Below are 22,639 nucleotides of genomic sequence, written 5' to 3' on the forward strand. Positions count from 1 at the left end.
AAAATTTCATTTTGGAGAGACCCAAGTACAGCAGCTGACAATAAAATGGCTTTTTCTCTTTGTGGGACCCTCAGTCCCATGGAGGAAATCAGAGTAATCTAGGGCCTTGGTGGCCTCCTTCACAGATGTCAGTGTGGGCAGACTCCAACCTACATTTCTGATTTGAAAGCCTGTGGCAGTGGATCTTTGGTCTACCCAATCCAGGTGACTGTTGAATGGGGATAAAAATAACCATTAGCCCTGGCTGGTGTGGCTCAGTCAATCGAGTGCTGGTCTGGGAACTGAACGGTTGCTGGTTCGATTCCCATTCAGGGCATATGCCTGGGTTGCAGGCCAGGTCCCCAGTTGGGAGTGTGCAAAAGGCAACGGATTAATGTATCTCTCACATCATCACTGTATATAATGTACATATATGTTTCTATCTCTTTCTCCCTCCCTTCCTCTCTCTAAAAATAAGTAAATAAAATCTTTTTTTAAATTGTAAAAAAAAATAACCACTAAATATTTACTGATAGTCTTCATTATGTATCCAAGGGAAGTGAAACATACATCCACATAAACACTTGGACATGCATGTTCAGGGCATCACAATTCATAATCGCCAAAAGGTGGAAACAACCCAAGTACCCATCAATGGATGAAGGACAAACAAAATGTGGCCCATCCACACAATGGAATATTATTCATGCATAAAAGGAACAAAGCACTGATGTGTGCTACAACATGGATGACCCTTGAAAACATGATGCTAAATAAAAAAAGCCAGACACAAAAGCCCACATGGTGTGTGGTTCCATCTATATGAAATGTCCAGAGTAAGAAAATCCATAGAGACAGAAAGGAGGTTGTGGTTGCCAGGGGTGGGGAGAGGGGAAGTGGAAGTGATTGCTAATGGAAAAGGGGTTTATTTTGGGGGGTGATTAAAGTGTTTAAAATAGACTGTGGTGATAGTTGTATATATCTGTAAATCTCTTAAAAAACCATTAAACTTTGTACTTTAGGTATAATGATTGGTATGTGAATTATAGCTTAATAAAGCTGTTTTTAAAAATGTTCTCCAAACCTCACATGTACTGAATACCCACTGTGTACCAGACACTGAGCTGGGTGCAGGAACAGAGTCTAGTGAGGGAAAAAGTTATAAACAGATGACCATGGTACCATCAGATTCCTCTCTCACTCACAGTAGAGAGAGCAGAAAGAGTAGCATTTATGTGGATGTGTGAATGAAGGAGGGAGTGTGTGTGTTGGATTTTGAAGGATGAATAGGAGTTTGCCAAGTTGAAGGTGGGAGCTGACAGTGAACTCAACTTTTTAAAATCTAATAAACAATAAAATAAACATAGTTTTAAAAATGAAATGTCCTGGCTGGTGTGGCTCAGTGGATTGAGTGCCAGCCTACGAACCAAAGGGTCGTCGGTTCAATTCCCAGTTGGGGCATGTGCCTATCAGTTGGGGTTGTATGCCAGGTTCCCTGTGGGGGGGCACATGAGAGGTAACCACACATCGATGTTTCTTTCCCTCTCTTTCTCCCTTCCTTTCCCTCTCTTTAAAAATAAATAATCAAAAAAAAAAAAGAAAGAAAGAAAGAAAATGAATGCATCCTCATTTGTCTGCATGATCTGAAGGAGTGTTTATTTTTGGACACTTTGCAACCCACTCTGAACCATGCCTGGCTCACCCAGGCCAACTCCCGAATGATGTTGTTCATGTCCACCACAAAGAAAGTGCTATAATAGCATGTCAGTCTCTTTATTCATCAGGAGTATGGAGAAATTGGAAAATTCTGGCCACCTGCACTCCTAATTGATGTCCGTGAGGATGAACAGAAGGTCAAAGGCCAGGCCTGACTGAGAACGTTTCCCAAAGACCTGCCTTCTCTCAGTTAGGCTGGGCTCATTCTGGCCTCTCTTCTCCCAGTGTGGCCAGCGCGTGGGTTGCTACCGAGAGTGAGGAGGACGACGTTCTCATCTGAAAATAAATCATGACCCTGAATGGGTAAACAAGAAACTAGGGTGGAGGAGGGGGCATGGGGTAGGGAGGGCTGAGGGAAAAGAGAACTGCCTTTCCTGGGAAGATGAATGCAGCCTTTCGAAGCTGGCCTCCCTGCACTGGGCCCGCAGCCCTGTGCTCTGCCTATGCTGTGCCCTGAGCTGTTTCCAAGTGCCTGGTACCCACTGTACCTTTGCAACTGTCCTGATCCCTGAGACTCTCCCAATGTGGACCCCATTATCACTCAGAGAAGTCCCTTCTTTTCACTCTTAATGTGAATATTGCTTTTTGTAAACCCAGTGTGGCCTTTGACTGTTCGTTGACTGCAAGATGTTCCTTACCCATGATCCATTTCACAGAGAGAAGGGGAGAGGGCAGGACTGGGACTCAGTGGGGGCTCCAGCAGTCCTCTTCAGGCCCGAGTGATGGTGATTTCAAAAAGGATGTGCCTGAAGGGTGAATGTCTTGGTCAAAAGCAGCTGAGATATGTATAGCTCAAGGATGGTTTGGCTGTGGGTCCTGGCTCTGGTCACCTGTAGATCTGTTCCTTCTCCTTCTGGGAAAAGCATCTTGGTGTGTACAGGGCTGACCCTCTCCCCTCTCAGGGAGGTCATCCAGTGAATGAATGAGTAAACCAACTGATAGATGGACAGAAGCTACTGAGAGACTGTCAGGGAAATGCTAGAGGGACTCATGGTAGCCTGCAAACTGAGACCTGGGAGGAAGCAATGGGAAGAGACAGTCTCCATTCAAATCTGGTGCTTTTTCCCCCCTAAGACCACAGTTGCCTCAAACAAAAACTGACTATTGCTGCCAACATGTGCTTTGTCATTTTTACTTTCTTTGAATAATTTTCAATGAATTTTCTTTTAAAACTGCACAGGCGAACCCTTTCTGTGTAATGAGGCACATGGCTGGGGGAGGGGCTAGCACCCTGCTCCGCCTTTCCCAGGGCAGACATTTTGGAGTAGACCTGCCTTCTCTGTGCTCAAATACAGCTGATTGTCCCTGTACATGGGCATCTGTCTACATTTTACATTTCTACAAAAATCACATCCTACTTTGGCCTTTATCCTCCTCCTAAGATTGAACTCCTTTTTCCAAAGCTCCATTATATTTCACACTCAAAGCCTCCTTGAATTGTCCCTCCCTTACCTCTATTTGCTTTGTCCCCAGTATCTGCCAGCACAGCAAGACTCCTGACATCTGTGGACATTAAAACTCAGACCCTGGGTAGATCCCAGTGGTTTGCCCATGGAGCAGAGGGGTACCAGTGTTGAAAGGTACCAGCCCAGGTAGGTTGGCAAAAAGGCTAGTGCCTGGTGCAATCCCTATAGAAAACAGCTTGGTGATTCCTCGAAAGGTTAAACGTAGTTATCACATTATCCAGTAATTCCACTCTTAGGTATAGACCCCAAAGAATTTAAAATAGGGTAAAAATAAAAACTTGTACACTAATATTTGGAGCAGCTTTATCCATAATCACCAAAAGGTAAAACCATCTAAAATGCCCATCAACAAATGAATGAACAAAACATGGTCCATACACACAGTTGAATATTATTCATCTATAAAAAGGACTGAAGCACCGACACAGGCTACAATGTAAATGAACCTTGAAACATCTTGCTGAGTAAAAGGAGCCAGATACAAAAGACCACATATCTGATCCCATTTATATGAAATGTCCAGAACAGGCAAATCCATAGAGACAGGAAACAGATTAGTGATTGTCAGGGTCTGGGGAGGAAGGATGGGGAGTGACTGCTTATGGGGGTGAGGTCTCCTTTTGGGGTGATGGAATGTTCTCGACTAGATAGAGGTACCGGTTGTACAACATTGTGAGTGTGCTAAATGCCAGTGAATTGTTCACTTTAAAATGGTGAACTTTATGTAATGTGAATCTTTTTAAAAAGATTTATTTATTTATCTATCTATCTATCTATCTATCTATCTATTTATTTATAGACAGAGAAGGGAGGGAGAAAAAGAGAGAATCATGTGTGCTTGTCTCTTTTACACCCTCTGCTGGGGACCTGGCCTACAACCCAGGCATGTTCCCTGACTGGGAATTGAACTGGTGATCCCCTGGTTTGCAGGCCAGTACTCAATCCACTGAGCCACACCAGCCAGGGCTATGTTATGTGAATTTTATATCAGTAAGAAACAAAAAGGTTGAGGTGATCCTCACGGAGGCCAGTAAGGAGATGGGTGCTGTCCTTCCAACACAGGTCAGCACTGGGTGTTAGCAATTTTGACAAGTCGCTGGGTTCTTGTCAGTGAGGGGATGCCTCTACTTGGGTTTTTTATTGGTTCTCTGCATTGCTTTCCTCCAAATCCCGTTCACATACACTCTTCTCAGCTGATGCTTTGGACAGGAAGAACATCCATATTCTACAAATCAAGAAACTGAAGCTTTGAAAGTGAGACGAATTTGTAAGATTACCCATGGTGGCCCTTCCAGCACATCATGGGGTTTAGGTAAGAACTTGGAAACTATTTTTTGGAGGACAATTGAGCTGACAGGAAACCTCAATGACAGTTCCCCAGTGATGGAGAATGGTGGAAATGGGACAGCTGACATCTGTGAGCTTCGTGGAGTGCTGGGGCTGTCTCTTAAAACTATGGCAGTAGATACTACTACTCTCCCATTTTACAAACGAGGAAATTGAGGTTCATGGAGGTGGATCACGTGCTCTAGGTCACACAGCACAGTGAGGACACGTAAAGACTAAGGATTCAAATCCTCAAATTCTGCTTTGCTTTGAGCTACCTCTGGGCAAAAACAAGTCATCAAAGTATAAACGCTGAAATCTCCAAGTGATACCTTACTTCTGGGCCACGAATTCCAGGAACTATGAGACTGCTCCCAATACAACCTGAGAAATCTCCGGAGAAAACAAGCAAAGGAAGGCTCAGCTCATGAGGTCCTCCTCCTGGAGTATGAGGGAAGTGGATGGTGCCAGATTCATCACAGAGCTGCAATTCTTTTTCTTTTTTAAAGATTTTATTTATTTTTCGAGAGGAGAAGGGAGGGAGGAAGGGAGAGAAACATCAATGTGTGGTTGCCTCTTGCATGCCCATTACTGGGGACCTGGCCGGCAACCCAGGCACATGCCCTGACTGGGAATCAAACTAGCAAGCCTTTGGTTCGCAGGCCAGTACTCAATCCACTGAGCTACATCAGCATGGCGAAAGAGAGCTTTGAAGAACTCATTGTGCAGCCTAGGAATGGCTCCTCCTCTTTCTGGGCCTCAGTTTCACCATCTATACAATTGAAGAGAACAGCTGGCAGAGCGGTAGCTATGTGGGAATTTGGCTCCAGCCCCAGCACTAATCATCCTCCAATCTCTGAACCACATGGAATTTTACCATGTATCACCCTTTTGGCCACTTGGTCTTGGCCCCTTCCTCTGTCAAAGGTGGGGACAATTTGGGGGTGCTGCCCCATCTTTGAACTGGTAGGGGAAGGGTGGGGTAGGGTGCACTGTAACAGAGCTTGGGGATTCTCACACACAAGGTCTGCTTCACAGGTAGGGAAATTGAGGCCCAGGAGGGGGAGATATGGAAGGATCAATAACAAGATTAGTCCTCTAAACTTTCTAAGAGCAGTCATAGGTTACCGTATTTAACCCTGCCAGCCCACTACCCCATTTCACAAAGAAATTGAGGCTTAGAGTGCCACAATCCCATGGCCACAGGTAGGGTATCTCCAGCCCTCATGATTATCACCCCATAAGTTGGCATCAGCAGCCATTAGATAGAAGGGGAAATCAAGGTCTGGAGGGCCAGAACTCCTGCCCAAGCCCATAGCTTCTTCTGGGAACTTCGTCACCCAGGACACTCAAGGTTTGGGGTGGTCAGGGTGAGGATGAGAGGCTGAGAGGGGACATGTGGAGGAAGTAGAGGGGTGGCAGCTGAGCCGTGTCCAAGTACAGCTCAGGGACATGGTCTGGAGGGGTTGAGACTGTGGTTCACGACAGAGTGATCCTCACCATGTCCTAGCTAGGCAGGCACTGTTGGGGAAACAGGAGTGTTGATAGGGTCATTACCATCCCCAACCCCAGCAGAGTTAGATTGCACAGACACGCTGTGGAGGGCCCTTTGGTCCCAGAAAGCCATTTCTAGGGCTTTATTCACAAAGAAGAGCATTGTAGGGTGTAGGGACCAATCCTTGAGAATAACCCCAATGGCTGCAGGTGGGGATTTGTGAGACAAAGAACAGTCCATTGCAAAACATACTTATATTTTGCGGGGTAAATTTTTAAGTAAATAAACTCAATAGGCAGAGTAGTATGTGCCTGCAGGTTGGGACCTCCTCAGAAGACAGGTTAGCACTGTTGGATTCTGGCCAGTGTTACTTATTCACAAATATCACTTGGAATGTTTACTCACATGGAAAAGTTGCTGAGACCTCCAGTCGTGTGAGGAAACGAGTTTCTAGACAGCATGGGAAGTGTGTCTTGTTATTTAAGACTTATTTAATTTTATGTTTAATTTTATTGGTATGTGAGAATGGAAGGAGGGGAAACCTGTGCTTCATTCTGGATATGTCTGGGTTTTTTTTTATCTTTTACTAAGAAAATGTACTCACATTGCTTGACCATGCATGTTTGCACTTATGCTTGTGTGTATTGCACACATGCATGTACATGTGCACACATACGTAAAACAAAAGCCTACTTTAAAACTAAAGGCTGGAGCTGCCACCGAGATCAAGACTCGGTGCCTTCTTCAAGAACTCCTGGGCCAAGGAGCCGGTGCTAGTTGCGTCCTTTACCATTGGGGGCCTTAGTGTAATTCTGCCCTCCTTCAGCCCCTACACTAAGCATGCCGCCATGATTAACCAGGTCACACCCTACAACTACCCACAACTACCCTGTCCCAGTCTGAGATTATGGGAACATGCCCAACCACCCCCAGGGTCCAAACCTGCAGTGGCTTAAGAAACTGAGTACCTCCACTGAGAGGCTGGCAGGGTCTTCTGTGGCCCCCCACAAACCAAAAAAGCCTCAAAGCAAAACTGAAGACTAGAGCCTCTCCAGTAGTACTCTCTCCCTCTCACAGGGGTCTGGGACATCCAAAAGGCTTCCAGGAGGAGGAGAAGCTGGGGAGAAGGGGGAGGAGTGGCATATTTATGTCCCAGTTAGCCCTAAATTATAAGGTAGCAGAGTAAATTTTACCTTCTGAGCTGGAAGAAATCCTTCCACCACTTCTGAGATTCTTCCAGGATACAATGGGGAAAAGGGAAGCTCAGGGTCCCACATCAGCTTCCTAATGAGCCCTGTCTCATCTGTCCCCCTCTTATCTGCCAACAGACCCCACCCCAACTCTCCCCAGGTTCCCTGCTGCCCTGGGTATGCTCGTAGCCTGGTTCCTGCCCATCACACCATTAGGCGGAGGCCCCTGCAGGCCCACACATGCTGAGCTCTCCTACCTGTTGTGCTCTTTGCTCTCTCCTCCAACCCTAAGGGCCAAGGGCAGCAGGTAGAGGAATCAGACACAAGCTGACAGCACATGGGAGCATCAGGGAGCTTTGAAGATACCCACTGGTTGGCTTCTAGGTCAGGAGAAAGCCCAAGGGCAGCTTTGTCTATCTCTGACAGATACAACCCCAACCCTGGAAGCAGATAAGGCCTTGAGGGGGCATGTAGGCAGTCACAGGCAGCTAAGGTAGGGCTCCCACATCATGACATCCTCTCAAAGGCGGGTTTCTTCTCCTAGCATTACTTCTCCCTTAGAAGACAGCCTGCCCACCCCCCGTGCTGGGCTGCATGCCTGCTCTCCATACCTGGGCTTTTCCCGGTGATTGAACAGGCTCCCACCCTGGCAGGCAGAGGAAGTGCCCTGAGGTAGGGAGTTTATGATCTGTTTCCATGTAGGCACTGCATCTACCATGTGTCCCTAACTGGCCTGCTTTTATAAATACATCAACAGAGACCATGGAAGATTGGGTTCCTCTACATTTATTGCAACTGCTAAATGATTAACATTCACAACTTCTTAGATTAAAAAAAAGAAAAACAAAGAATTTCCATTTTGTAACATCACAAATGTCTTCTAGGTTTTACGAAGGACCAAAAACACTAAAATTCTCTATCTGATTTCCAGTGATGGAAACAAGCCAGAGACAATAAGCACCCAAAGTGGCGAGTTAGCACTTTCCGGATGCCTGTCGTCCTCACGGGAGAGACCCTGGAACTAGAATGACAGAAAAGATGCTGTGACTTTGACAAGGCCACACACTCACACACACACTTGCAAGTTCCCGGTAGAGTAAGCGGCCTTTGCTGAGAGAGCAAGGCGGCACAGAGGGCCAGCATGCACTTGTCCTCTGCTGGCAGCTGGCACAGGACACGCCACTATGCTCCACCCTGGCGCCCGCAACGCCTCAATTGTTGACTCCACAGAAATGTCACTTAAGTGCTCAGAGGACTAAACAGGCTCAAGAAATAGGTGTTTCCTTTAATATTTGCTAAAGTCTCACAAACAGTGACAGCTCAAAGTGGGATGTGCCTAGAAGGAGGAGTGCCAGGAGGCTATGGGGATAGGGCTCACATCCCAGGAATTCCTGAAGCATTTTATTTGTGAATTAAAGCAGAGAAAGCCAAGAATAAGCACACTAGGACAGAGTGGACATGACGGTCAGAGCTATGCTAAAAGAGAGAGAAAATGTGTGGGGGGTGCATGTCTCACTTAGGCCAACAAGTACTCTGTGAAAGGCCATGAGCAACCAAGACCCTGTTCTCAGAGTTCCATCTTGTGGTCCAAACCACAGCCAATATGGGAGGCTGATGGAAGGATTAGGAAAGAGAGGAGCAGAAGATGGACTTCCACAGGTGTGGGTCTCCCCAGACACACCATGCTTGCAGGCTGGTTCACTTGCTGAAAGACTGCCAGTGTTGCCATGGCCATAAAGACCTGCCAGATGCTATGGCAATAGAAATGATCAGAAGCAGACAGAGATATCTGAGGGCTACACTTGACATGAAGAGAGATGGCACCAGGCAGGTGAGATGTCACAGTGAATAGCAGGACAGACAGACAAGACAGACCAGAGGGGCAGCATTACAGCTGGGTCTTTGTTCTGAGAAAGCAAGGATTTCTTAACAGCCAATAAAAGCAACCAGCAAGGTAACTCACTGCTGTGTTCCTCAAGTTTGCAGTATTAGTATGACCAAATTGTCCACATTTTAACATATTTAAAGCTTCAACACTGCTGTCTTAGGAAGAAGGGTTGAAATTTCCACAGCCTGAGAATTTACCACGTAGTTGAAAAGTGCTGGGAGAAGCTATAAGGGGGTGCGGGGGGGAGGCGGGCAATCATAGGCCTTGAAATAGCAAACAGCTGTGGAGCCCACCCTAAGAGGTTGCTTTCTGTTCTGTGAAAGGGCCCTAACAAAACAATTCTCTCCACTGCCACATAGGCAAAAAATAGTCTTGAAGAGTTTATCCCTATGCCTTTCCAGGAGACTCCATATGTGGTTTAAAAAGAAAAACCAAACTATAGCTTTCTTTGTGGATTCTAAAGAGAAGTATAAATTCGGGGAAAGTTTCATCAGTGACCACTCTCCACTGAATACAGCTATATTATATTGTTGCTAAATTTTGTTAAGCCTCTTGGGATGCATTTAAGAAATGAGACTCCATAAATAATATTCTCATAAAGAAGTATCTCCACTTGTTCAGAGCTTCAGTGCTCCCATTGACAGCTTATGCTGCCAGAGTACAGATTATATCCCGTTTAAATTCTAGAAGCAAAGAGAAGACACAATCAGTAATCATTTCAGCATCAAGTCTGCTAACAGAGCACTTCTGGAGAGCAATGTGCCCTGGATGGGAAAGCCAACAGGAGCTGGTTCCTGGGCACTAAAGGTGCTGGTGCTGCCATGGCAGCACTGCTTCTGAGGGAACCAGGAAAGATTCGGAGGGGACACACTGCCCAAAGCATTTGGAAGAAGGGGAAAAGTAAAAGCAGACTGGAAATGGTGCATTCTTTTTTCTTTAAGAAAAAGAAAAGACAGCAGAACCTCCGCACCAGAAACTGCAGACATTTGTTTTTCACGTACACACCGAACCGACTTGGGCTCTGACTCCAGGGTGGATCCGGGGCAGAGGTGGCGTTTTTAGAGTGATTGTTGCTTCAAGGCTTATCTTTCTCACCAATGGTTTTCATCTATTCAAGGAGAGAACGATTTGTTCAAAACTAGTTGGAAATTATGGGTAGGGAGGGGCAAAGGAAAGGAGAAAGATGAAGCGATTCATAAGGCCAAGACCCTTCAGAGGGAAAAGGATCTGAAGAACCTCAAAGAGGGAAACAGAGTGACCACCCTCTGTGGCCAGCTTCCAGGTTGCCCTTACACTTGGGGGACACGAGACCACTCCTGCGGCAGCCTGGAGCCCTGCACAGAGGAACTGCAAGCAGGCCACATGCAGCTGTGCTTGGCGTAGGTGATATGGCATTAAGGCCCACATCACACACCCACTCCTTTAGCCAAACCTGGAAGTTGATAGGGGGGACAACATCTGCATCCAAAGACTTCTTTTGTTTCCCTCAAATAATTTGATTTGTGTGTGTGTGTGTGTGTGTGTGTGTGTGTGTGTGTGTGGTATTTTGATGCCTGGTTTGGGGGAATGGGGAACACCAACTTTTCTGGAGGAACCATAGCTGCATATCGAAATGCCAGCTTAGGCAGGATGCCCAACGTGCCAGACCCCGCACATACCTATTTGTTGGCCCGTTTGTGTCTGTACATCTGCATCATCCTCTGACGGAAGACTTCAAACGTGTCTTCCTTGTGCTCCTGCCCATCGGCACCCAACCCCTCCCCTTCCGAGGCCGTTCCCCTAGGGAGCAAAATGGAGAGTCAGCCACATCAGCACCCTAACCTGACCACCAGTGCAGCAGACCTGAATGAAAATGGCTTGAACAGTTAGAGTGGATAGAAGTATGTGGAATGTACCACAGTGATGGCTGATTCACAACGGGGAACAAGGGCACTCACTTGTACAGGTGCTCAGAAGCCCCATTATAGCAGGAAGCACCCCCGCCCCCACACACCCACCATAGGTGCTAGACTCAGTTGTAAATGAAATGTCTGCAGGATGTTAATGGGCCTAACCAATTCTGGGACAGATCACCCTGTAAGGCAGGAGTGTCAAACTCATTTTCATCGGGGGCCACATCAGCCTTCCAGTTGCCTTCAAAGGGTTGAATGTAATTTTAGGACTGTATAAATGTAACTACTCCTTAACTAGAGGCAAGGCACTTGGTACTGCCAACAGATAAAAACAAGGTGCCGGGCTGGATAAAACAAGGTGGAGGGTTGAATTTGGCCTGCAGGCCTTGTATTTTCCACCTGTGCTATAAGGGTTGCATATGGATTCCCAGAAAAGGAAAAGTGCTTCTTGTTGTAACTATCCAGAATCACCCCTCAGCTTTTATGACAATGTGACCAAAATGCCAGGGGCCAAAAAGCCATTTAAACAGTCTACACAAGCACAGCAAGGAGCCAGGTGAACACCTGCCTATGGAAAGGTCTGCTTCTCATCTCATCTGAAGACTCCCTTCACTAAACAAAAAAACACCACTCCCCTGCCCCATACACCAAATAAAAAACCCTGCCAACTTTAAACCATGTTCACCATGAAGGGAACCAAGAATTAGGCTGTAGGTGAAAGAATTTAGGACCAGAATACCAAAGAAAGCCTCTTCTTCCAGGCAGAGGCACGCTACCATCCCCCTTATCCCCCAGCCCTAAGTGCCTGCTACGTACATGCCAACTGGCTCCCTGATGCCCTTTCCACAGGAGCCCAGGCCATGGCCTTCCTTCCAGCCCATCTTCTGTAGCATCTGGAACCCCAGGTTCTTGTCGGTCAGCTTTTGCTGGGCAAAGTCAAAGTCCTTGGGTTTCTGAGGAAAGAGCAGAATGCAGCATGTGGGTTGCAGCAAAGTACCCAGAGCGAGGGTCTCCAACATGGTCCAGCACTGACACTCCCTGACTCCCCAGACATTCACCATCAAGCCATGGTCACCTCCCCAGCTCTCACCCTAGAAGGGACAAAATAACTTAAGAGAGGCACCAAGAGTCCAGTGACAGGAAAAGAAGTATGCCCTGAGGTATGAAGCAGTGTGTGTGAGTGAGTGAGTGTGTGTGTGTGTGTGTGTGTGTGTGTGTGTGTGTGTATCTGAGTCACTGAGCAAATCTGGGGAAGCTGGAAGGCAAGGGGTCTTGGCAGATGAAATTTCATCTTCAGGGTATTTAAGGCCGTATGCAAAGGAGGGAGGAACTTGTCATTGGCTGGTGCAGGAAGAAGGGACAAACAGTAGTACAAGAGAGATATGTGCAGGCTGAAGGCCAGGGGAAAGCCAGGGGAACAATGGGCAGGAGTTGCTAGACCTAATGGGGCCCCCACCATCAGGAAAGTGACCTGGAGAATAGAGGAGATGGAACCTGCCACTGAGATGACAAGGGTGCCTATCATGCCCTCCCAGGCCCAGAAAAGAACAGCTAAGGTGAATGGATGGTGGGGAAGGCAAGTCAAAGGCTGGCTGAGGGTTCCCAAATGGCAGGCCTGCCCCCCTTCAGGAAAGCCCTTGGTGGGAGCAATGGGATGAACAGGGGTCAGCTCGGCATGGACAGATCTTGTAAGCATTAAATCTAGGTCTAAGAGTAACCCTGACCAGTCTCCTTGGGCTGAGGTGTGCATGAAAAGCTGCAGGAAAGTCTTCCTCCCCGTCTGCAGCCCCCCAAGGAGAGACTGCATCTGCAGGACACACGATGCACAGAGGGTTAACATGCATTTCATTTAATCCTCAAGGTATGTCCTACTTGCAGGGTAGTTGTGACTGCCTCATATAACAGATGTACAGATGGAAGCTCAGGAGTTTCCATTAGGTGGCCAGCCTGAGCCTGAACCCAAGCTGTCCCTTCATCCAGGCTGTGCCTTAACCCACGCCACCAGATGGGTGCCTGGGTGCTGGTTCAGCTTAAATCTGAGTGTAGTGGAAGGACCATGAGCTCTGGGTGCAGGAAGGCTCCTCCTCTTGCTATAGCTGGGGTCAGAATGACGCTTCATCTGGCTGCTGAAACTGGTGTACTCTAAATGAGTCTGACTCATGGGTGGCCACTGCATGGGCTTTCCTCACCAGCAGAGACCTCCTTGTTACCTGCTCACCTCCTTGACTTCTAGGGACCTGTGATGTCTCCATGTGTTCCAGATGACTTCACCTGGCCACCTGGAATGCACTTCCATCTTCTTCTGATGAACTGTTACCCCCAGGGGCTCCCTAATTCAGCCAATGGCAGCTCCATCCTCTTAACTACCCAGGTCAACAACTCTGGGATTGCGTTGCACTCTTGGCTTTTGCTGTCCCACATCCAATTCATCTGAGTCCTACCAGGTCCACCTTTACCCCTCCTGTCCCCAGCTCTAGCTGGCTCCCACCCCACAGGCTGTTCTTAACACAATAACCAGTGGCTATATGTCTTCTGCTCAAACCTCACCATGGGTCCCCAGTTGGGTCTCCCAGAGAAGGACCTGAGTCCCAGCTGCCTCTACTTCCTCACCTCCCTATCCTCTTCACTCCACTCAGGCTCAAAGAGCTCCCTGTTGACCCATGACCACCCTGAGGCCTCTTCTAGGGCTTCTTGCGTAAATGGCACCCCAATCCTACCTTATTTCCTGTCAAACTGCTTCTCTGTACCCATAGTATACCCCCTGCCACAACCTGGTCACACACATTTCGGCCCTGCTCACTAGTGCCTCAGGGTAGGCACAAGAGACCTGGTGCATAGGAGGTGCCAACCAGTTAATTAACACACATGCTCGGCTTAACTGCTTTTTAAACCACATTACATTACAGTCCACTAAATCTGAACCTCTTGAGGACTGAGACATTACTTTTTCATCTCTCCATTCTACTGTTTTTTTAACGTTTTAAAGATTTATTTATTTTTAGCAAGAAGGGAAGGGAGGAGAAAGGGAAAGAAACATCGAGGCGAGAGAAAAATATCAATAGGTTGCTTCCCACATGCACCCTTACCAGGGACTGAACCCACAACCCAGGCATGAGCCCTAACCAGGAGTTGAACTGGAGACCTTTCGCTTTGTGGGATGATCCCCAACCAACTGAGCCACATAGTCAGGGTCAACTATCTCTTAAATGGACTACTCTCTTGTGCTTTGGACTAAGCTAAACAGTTTTCAAAAGTTGCCAGAGAGAAAAGACAGTTGTGCTTTTGTACATTTATACCCAGTCTTAAGTATAAATACAGCTTAACCACAAGCCACAGTATCCTTTCAGACTCAGACAAATTCTAACTGACTATGTCACAGGAGGATTCACAAATAGTCATGCTCACCTTCTTTTTGGACACGGGACGACCCCGAGGCCTGTCATAGGCGATGCGAACTGGTTCGTGAACTGGAAGACAAAAACATATATGTTTGTGTGTATGCTTATATATGTATATATATGCTTTCCCCAGATTTCTGAGAGAGAAAATGAGAATGCTGCACTTTTGGCTAATAGCCCCTCTGTTGACAGAAGGTGGCTATGACTTGTACAAGGCCAGCTGCTTGGCCCAGCATACTCCCAGGAACCACATGACCATGGAGCCCAGAGGATGAACATGTGGGATTAACTAAGGGCTCCTTATTGTGGGAAAGTACCCTTAAATATAAGACGCCCATGTTCATGATGAAGGACCAAATACATGAATCATGTTCCATGACCACAGGAATACATTTTGTTTCACAAACAATATGCAATGCTATGTATGCCCTCCAGTGTCACGGCGTTTATCCCACTGATAAAGAATTAATGTCCACATAGAACTTTCTAGTAAAAATAATCATGCTTCTTCTACAAAGCTTCAAATCAGATCATTATTGTTATTATTAGTTGGTGAGGAAGGGGAGAGATCAGCAGGCCTGGCTTTGTCTCATCAACTACTCACTCAAAGAACTGAGAGCTTCTGAAATACAAAGGACTCCACTTTCCCTCATGAAGGACATACTTAAGTATTCTGATATGCTACCACCAGCTGCAATAAGAGTTCAGTAAAACAGTTACAGTGATCCATTGCTACGCCAAAGTTTCCAAGCACAAATCATGGGACAGTTCTGTTAGTGGGAAACTATATTGACACTGCTGGGTGTGAATGTGACAGTTACAGTAACATCAAACAACATGAGTGACAAATGATGCGGCACTGTTCACCACCACCACCTCACAGCATCAGCTCCACACTCAAAGACATGGCTGAGGCTTGGTTGTGTGGACACTTGGGTGGGTAGGAGGCATGAGTAGTGGCCTGGGCCAAGAACAGCCCGTCAAAGGGCCACACAATACAATTCTGTTTATTGAGGCTAGAAAAGGCAAGGCCAGCCTTGGCCAGGTAGTTCAGTTGGTCAGAGCATTGTCCAGATATACCATCATTGCAGGTTTGATTCCCAATTAGGGTATATATAAGAATCAACCAATGAATGCATAAATAAGTGGCACAACAAATCAATGTTTTCTTCCCCTCTCTCTAAAATCAACTAATACATTAAAAAATAATAACAATTAAAAAAGAAAAAGAAAAGGCCAGAAAATAGTCAGTGGCTATTGGGACCAGATAGGAGAGGGGACTACAGACACTTTCTGGGAACAGGCTCCACTGCCTGTTCACATTTGTTAAAACTCAAACCCTCCACTTGAAAGGGGTACATTTTATTGCTGGTAAATTATATATCAAGCACCTTAACCCTCCACAGAGGAGAGCAGGAGATGGTTTCCACAGAGCACATGGCTCTCGCTAATGGCTGCATGAGACCAGTCCCATCTCATGTCTTCCCACCTCACTGTGACTAGGCAAGTGTCACTACTCTAGGCCTTTCTTGGCTCAGAAGGCCAGGCACCCCCAAGGCTATGGGCAGGTGACCTGGGCCTATCCTCTCCATAGCCAGGGCTACCCTGCTGGAATCTGAACAATGGAGACCATGAGCAGTATGTGGGACTCTAGAAACCACAGACTACATGGCAGCATCTCTTTAGAGTACAAACATTACATCAACTGGAAACATGAGTTTCACATGAACATTTGGAGTGGTGTGCAAAACCACAAGGACTGTTTTAGGTTAAAAACACAAGACCAAAGAAGTCTATGTTGAGTGGGCTAAGAGGATTTGGGAGGTAATGTCCAGGTTGGCAGCTAGAATCAGAGGTGGGAAGGTAACAAGGGCCAGCTTGTTACCTTGTGGCTGAGGGTCAGTAAATTCTTCAAAATAAGCAGGCAACATTTCCACCTATTTCCACAACCAAGTACTGCTAACTCCTCCTCAAGCGTTAAATAGAAGACTAAGCAGGGTGCTGCGCTGATGATGGCACTCACCTTTGGGCTCTTGAATGAGACACAGCCTCTTGGGAGCTGGAATCATGCCAACCTTCAATGACTTGCTGCTGACTCTCTTCCGAGGAAAGCAGGCCCCCGAAGAGGACTGTGATAGGGCAGATGTACCAGCTGAGCCATCCTCGGCTGCCTCGCTTGGAAGGCCATCGGTGCGGGGGCTGCCCTCAGAGCCCTCAGACTTGGCAGCCTCTCCTATAGCCCTGGAGGACCCTTCAGGAGTGGGGGCCTCCTCGCCCCCCTCCTCCTCTTCCTCATCTTCCTCTTCCTCCTCCTCCTCAGGCATCACCTCTAGACTCTCCAGCTCAACCTCCTGCTGAGGAGGCTCATCTGCAAACTCTCCTTCCTCTTCCATGGGTTCTAGGGAACTTTCACCAGCATGCAGGTTCAATGGAGATGATGTAAAACAAATTGATGGGCACAGTTCAAATACCTTCTTTCGATAGAATTTGAAAGCTGAGCTATTTTGGTCATGTAGAAACCTGGGATAAAGATGATATACACTGGTTAATCAGACGGTCCTCTGAACATTCTTATTTGCTCAAACTGTCTGAACGGACCCAATGAATCTGGGGATGGGAAAAAGAAGGGAATAACCTGATATCTTTCTACCAGCTATGGCTGATGGTTCAGCTTTGCAATGATATAAAATTTGTGGAGCCAGAATGTGAAGCCTAATTGCTTTTCAGGGGAGGGAAGTGGAGAAACAAGGTATGCAGGGACAACTAAGCAATGTGCTGGAATAAGCTCCAACACTCAGCCTGGAGATCCAACCTGGCCTGACTCATCCTTTTCTAGTGATGTCACTGGCCCTCTGAACCTTTTAGTGCTCACTGTGACTCTAGGGTCCCTTTCACACTGCCAGGTACAAGATGGAGGAAGTGCATCACCCACTGAACCTTCTGCCTCACATCCTGCAGAGAAGCTGCATAAACATGGTGGCGATAAAGTCTCTCTTAGTGTCCAAGTCTGAGGACCACCTAGACACATAGTCAGAGCTTGGGAGTTTGGCTATTGTGAAAAACCAAATCACACCTGAAGATACAAAATACATTTGAACCAAAGAAAAGACAGCCCTTGTTCTCGGGCAGGACAACTTGACCTCATAAAGATGTTAGTCCTCACCTAGCTAATATATTAATGTCAGAAAGTATCCCAATAAAAGCATCATTTGTTTCTGGATGTAGACAAGATGATTCTAAAGTTTATGCAGAAGACATCTGGGAGAGCTCTGAACAAGTCCCATCAGATATTACAAGGTGTGTGACACCTATACAGTTAAAACAGTGTAGTGGGATTAAGAAGTACAAATTGGGCCTTGACTGGTATGGCTTGGCTGGTTGGGCATCATCCCATACACCAAAAAAGGTCACTGGTTTGATTCGCAGTCAGGGCACATGCCTGGGTTACAAGTTCAGTGCCCAGTTGGGGTGTGTACAAGAGGCAACTGATCAATGTTTCTCTCCCATATCAATGTTTCTATCACTCACTTTCTCCCTCCCTTCCCCTCACTCGAAAAATAAAAAAAATCTTAAAAGAGAAAAAAAAAGTACAAATTGGTAGTTGCAAAATAATCACAGGGATGTAAAGTACAGCATAGAAAATATAGTGAATAGTTTTGTAATAACTATGTATGGTGCCAGGTAGGTACCAGAATTACTGGGGGATCGCTTCATAAACTATATAAATGTTAACCACTATGCTGCATACCTGAAACTAATAATATTGAATGTCAACTGTAATAAAAAAAAAAAGTGTGGTACTGGTCCATGAACAGATGGACAGACAAACCAAAAGAAAAGTCAGAAACACAGCATCTGATGAAGGGGGCCCCTCAAGCCACTTTGAAAAAGACAATCTTGTTAACAAATGGTGCTGGGACAACTGAAAGTTTTAAGAAAAATATTTAAATTGGACCCATGCTGCACCCCTTGTGCCCAACTTAACTCCACACAAATTAGGGGTCTAAATGTAAAAACCAAGTCACATGTCCTAACTAGGTGTTCAGTTGGATGGAGCATTGTCCCATGCACCAAAATGTTGTGGATTCAATCCCCAGTCAGGAAGCATATGGAAGGCAACTAGTCAATACTTCTCTCTCACATGGTGACTCTCCCCCCGCAACTTCCTCTCTCTCTAAAATCAATTAACATATACTCAGATGAGAATTAAAAACAAAAAATACATAATTAACTCTTAAAATTTATTACTAAGTAAATAACAATCAAAAAAGGGTCAAAGATATGAAGAGACACTTTACTAAAGAAATATGGAAAGCATATAAGCACAATGGAAGATGCTAAGCATCATCAGTCCTCAGAGAAGCAAGACCACAGTGGGATACCCTCTCCCCTTCCTGGAACTGGGACATTGAAAAGACAAGTGCTGGCAAGGAAGGGGAGAAACTGAACTCTCATTCAGGCTGCTGAAAAGGAAAAATAATGCAGTCACTTGGAAAGGAAGTTTGGCAGTTTTCTCAAGGTAAATGTGGACCCACCATGGCAGCCAGCATTTCCCCTCCTCAGTATTTATCTGAGAAATAGAAGTAGTGTCCACAGAGGTCCTTACACATGAATAATGCTCACAGCAGATTTATCTGTAATAATATCACAATGAAAACATCCCAAATGCTGTCAACAGGTGAATAAAATACTATAGTCCCATTTCTCTCCTTACCTTTTATAATTTTTACTTTACAACCATACAAATGTACTTATTTTTTAAAAATTTATTTATTTGTGAAGAGAGGGGGAGGGAGGAAGAACAAGAGGGAGAGAAACATTGATCAGTTAGTTGTCTCTCACATGTGCCCCAACTGGGGACCAAGCCCACAACCCAGGCATGCGCCCTGACCTGACCAGGAATTGAACCAGTGACCTTTTGCCTTGCAGGACAATGGCCAGCCAACTAAGCTATATCAGTCAGGGCTGTACTTATTATTTTTTTTTTATGATTTTACTTATTTTTAGAGAGAAGAAGGGAGGGAGAGAAACATCCATGTGTGGTTGCCTCTCGCATGCCCCCTACTGGGGACCTGACCTGCAACTCAGGCATGTGCCTTGATGAGAATTAAACTGGTGACCCTTTGGTTCAGAGGCCTGTGCTCAATCCACTGATTATTTTTTCTTAATATATTGATTTTCAGAGAGAGAAAGAGCATGGGAGAAACATGGATTTGTTGTTCCATTTATTTATGCATTCATTGGTTAATTCTACGTGCCCTGACTGGGGAATTGAACCCATAACCTTGACATATAGGAACAATGTTCTAACCAACTGAGCAACCCGGCCAGGTCTGCTGTATTTATTTTAAAAGTAAAATAAAAAAGGATAGAAAAAAAAGGTCCTAAAACTGAATATCCACAGAAACAAATGAAACTGACTGTATATCAAGTTGATGACACAGCCACACACACAAAATGAATCAACTCAAGTGACTACTGAGTACATCAGAGATGTAATTCTTTCAAAGAAAAAGGGAACATGAAGGCACATTGGCCTTTACCAAATAGGTGTGCTACCCTGTATAGTGAGTTTCAAATTCTTTTATGAGCATTGGGAGACAGGCTGCATCCCCCCATCTGATATTGCTATAGGATCCAGGATTCTCACTGTAGATAAGGAACAGCATGTTCCAAGGAACACTGCTGACAAAGGGCCGCACAGCCCAGACTGATGTGGCTCTGTGATTTAGGCATTGTCCCGTGGACCAAAAGGCTGATGCTTTGATTCCAGGTAAAGGCACATGTCTGGGTTGTGCGTCAGGTCTCCTGTTGGGGGCATGCAGGAGGCAAACAATTGATGTTTCTCTCCCTCTATTAAAAAAAAAAAAAAAAAGCCTGCACAGAGGGTGAGGAATAACCCCAAGCCCTGGGTGAACTAAGTGCCCTGGACGATGTAAACTTTTCTTGCAACCTTTGGTTTTCCCTGCACTGAGCTGTACCCTTCAACTGGCCCTGCCAGGGAAAGCTACAGGAAGCCCCACTGTGAGGCTTGCAGGTGGCAGCCCCTAAGGTCACAAGGCCTGTAAAAGGCAGGACCAGGGAGAGCATTTGCAAAACCATCAATGCTCTAGGCATGGTCTGGTTCTCCCAAGAAGCAGAAGGTACCTCCAGTGCAGTGCCCAGTCAAGGTCTCAAACAAGCTAGAAAAGCACACTTGGCTACTACCACTGGGTCTCAGAAATGCAGTAGGAAATGTGAAGTTTTTAACTGCATTTTTATATGATTTTACTGCTTATACTATTATAGTTGTCCCAATTCTTTCCATTTTGTCCCCCTCTGCTCAGTACTCTCCTTCCCTCCAGCAATCCCCCTCCTTAGTTTATGTCCATGGGTTGTGCATGTAAGTTCTTCAGCTTCTCCATTTCCTATACTATTCTTAACATCTCCCTATTTTGTACCTACCAATTATGCTTCAAAAATTTATTTATTCATTTATTTTTAGAGAGAGGGGGAGGGAGAGAAACATCAATATGTGGTTGCTTCTTGTGCGCCTCTTACTGAGGACCTGGCCCCACAACCGAGGCATGTGCCCTAGACTGGGAGCTGAACTGATGAACCCTTTGGTTTGCAGGCCAGCATTCAATCCACTGAGACACATCAGCCAGGGCCAATTATGCTGCTTAATACCTGTACCTTTTCCCCCTCCCCCCTTCCTGCTGATAACCCTCCAGATGATCTCCATATGTATGATTCTTTTCCTGTTCTAGTTGCTTGCTTAGTTTGTTTTTGTTTTTCAGGTTCAGTTGTTGATAGTTGTGAGTTTGTTGTCATTTTAATGTTCATAGTTTTTATTTTCTTAATATTTATTTATTCATTTTTGGAGAGGGAAGGGGAGGGAGAAAAGGAGAGAAATATCAATGTATGGTTGCCTCTTGCATGCCCCAACTTGGGACTTGGTCCACAACCCAGGCATGTGCCCTGACTAGGAATCGAACCAACTACCTTTTGGTTCTCAGGCCAGCACTCAATCCACTGAGCCACACCTGCCAGGACATGATTTTCTTTTTCTTAAATAAGTCCCTCTAACATTCCATATAATATGGGCTTGGTGATGATGAACTCCTTTAGCTTTACCTTGTCTGAGAAGCACTTTATTTACCCTTCCATTCTAAATGACAGCTTTGCTAGATAAAGTAATGTTGGCTATAGGTCCTTGCTTTTCATGATCTTGAATACTTCTTGCCAGTCCCTTCTCACTTGCAAAGCTTCTTTTGAGAAATCAGCTGATAGTCTTATGGAAAGTCCTTTGTAGGTAACTCTCTGCTTTGCTCTTATTGCTTTTAAGATTCTCTCTTTCTTTTTAACCTCTGGTATTTTAATTATGATGTGTCTTGGTGTGATCCTCTTGGGTTCAACTTGTTTGGGACTCTCTGTGCTTCCTGGACTTGTATGTCTATTTCTTTCATGAAATTAGCGATGTTTTCTTTCATTATTTTTTCAAATAAGTTCAAGAAGAAGAACAAATAAGTTCTTCTTCCCCTTCTGGCATCCCTATGATATGGATGTTGGTACTTTTGGAGATATCCCAGAGTCTTCTTATTCTCATTTTTTTAAAAAAAGTATTGTTTCTTCATTTTGTTCTGGTTGACTGCTTATTTCTTCCTTATGTTCCAAATTATTGATTTGAACCCCGGCTTCCTTCCCTTCACTGTTGGTACCCTGTGAATTTCTTTATTTCAGCCTTCATGTATAAGGCTGCTCCCCAGAGGCAGAGCTGCTTCTAGGCTGTATGGTGTTGAGTCTAAGGAACAGGGAGGGTAATGATGTCCCACCCATTCTGGGGAGGTGCCAGACTGTCACTGCATGGAAGTAACTGTTGCCCACACTTAGACCAGGACCACCATCATCACTCCATGAGCAGCAAATTCTCATAAATGTAGCCTTCATTTCTTCCCCTGCTTTCGCCACACTCAATGAATTCTATGAGCATCCTTATCACCAGTGTTTTGAATTCTGTATCTGATAGATTGGCTATCTCTGTTTTGTTTAGTTTTTTTTTCTGGGGTTTTATTCTGTTCTTTCATTTGAGCCATATTTCTTTGTGTCCTCAATGTGGCAGCCTCCCTGTGTCTGTTTCTGTGTATTAGGTAGAGCTGCTTTGACTCCCTGTCTTGGTGTACCTGTTACATTGTATGGGGTGGAGTCTTAGGTAACCATCAGGGCGGGGCAACCCACTCACGGCTTTGTGGCTCTGTGTGTGGGGAAAGGGTCAGAGAGGGTACAATGCTGCTGCCTGGCTGCTGGAGG

The 22,639-nt window shown here is 45.7% G+C and overlaps 1 protein-coding gene across 8 annotated transcripts in view; it reads right to left on the reverse strand.

Annotated features, from left to right (window-relative positions):
* Positions 1-1,610: 1,610 nt before the first annotated feature.
* The window catches only part of SUGP2 (SURP and G-patch domain containing 2), a 61,528-nt gene continuing 40,499 nt past the window's right edge, over positions 1,611-22,639 (reverse strand). For 4 of the 8 annotated variants that reach the window (XM_045853507.1, XM_045853504.1, XM_045853510.1 and 1 more), the window contains exons 7-11: positions 16,374-16,870; positions 14,358-14,419; positions 11,769-11,905; positions 10,719-10,839; positions 7,943-10,168 (exon numbers count right to left, since the gene is read on the reverse strand). In XM_045853507.1, the coding sequence (XP_045709463.1) occupies positions 10,719-10,839; positions 11,769-11,905; positions 14,358-14,419; positions 16,374-16,870 (817 nt within the window). In that variant the 3' untranslated portion in view covers positions 7,943-10,168. Of the gene's footprint in view, positions 1,972-2,333; positions 2,442-7,942; positions 10,169-10,718; positions 10,840-11,768; positions 11,906-14,357; positions 14,420-16,373; positions 16,871-22,639 lie in introns of those variants that run through there. The other 4 variants (XR_006787467.1, XR_006787466.1, XM_045853509.1 and 1 more) reach the window with 4 other exon arrangements.

Source organism: Phyllostomus hastatus, unplaced genomic scaffold, assembly GCF_019186645.2.
Source record: "Phyllostomus hastatus isolate PE091 unplaced genomic scaffold, TTU_PhHast_1.1 phas_contig_98, whole genome shotgun sequence".
Taxonomy (NCBI): domain Eukaryota; kingdom Metazoa; phylum Chordata; class Mammalia; order Chiroptera; family Phyllostomidae; genus Phyllostomus; species Phyllostomus hastatus.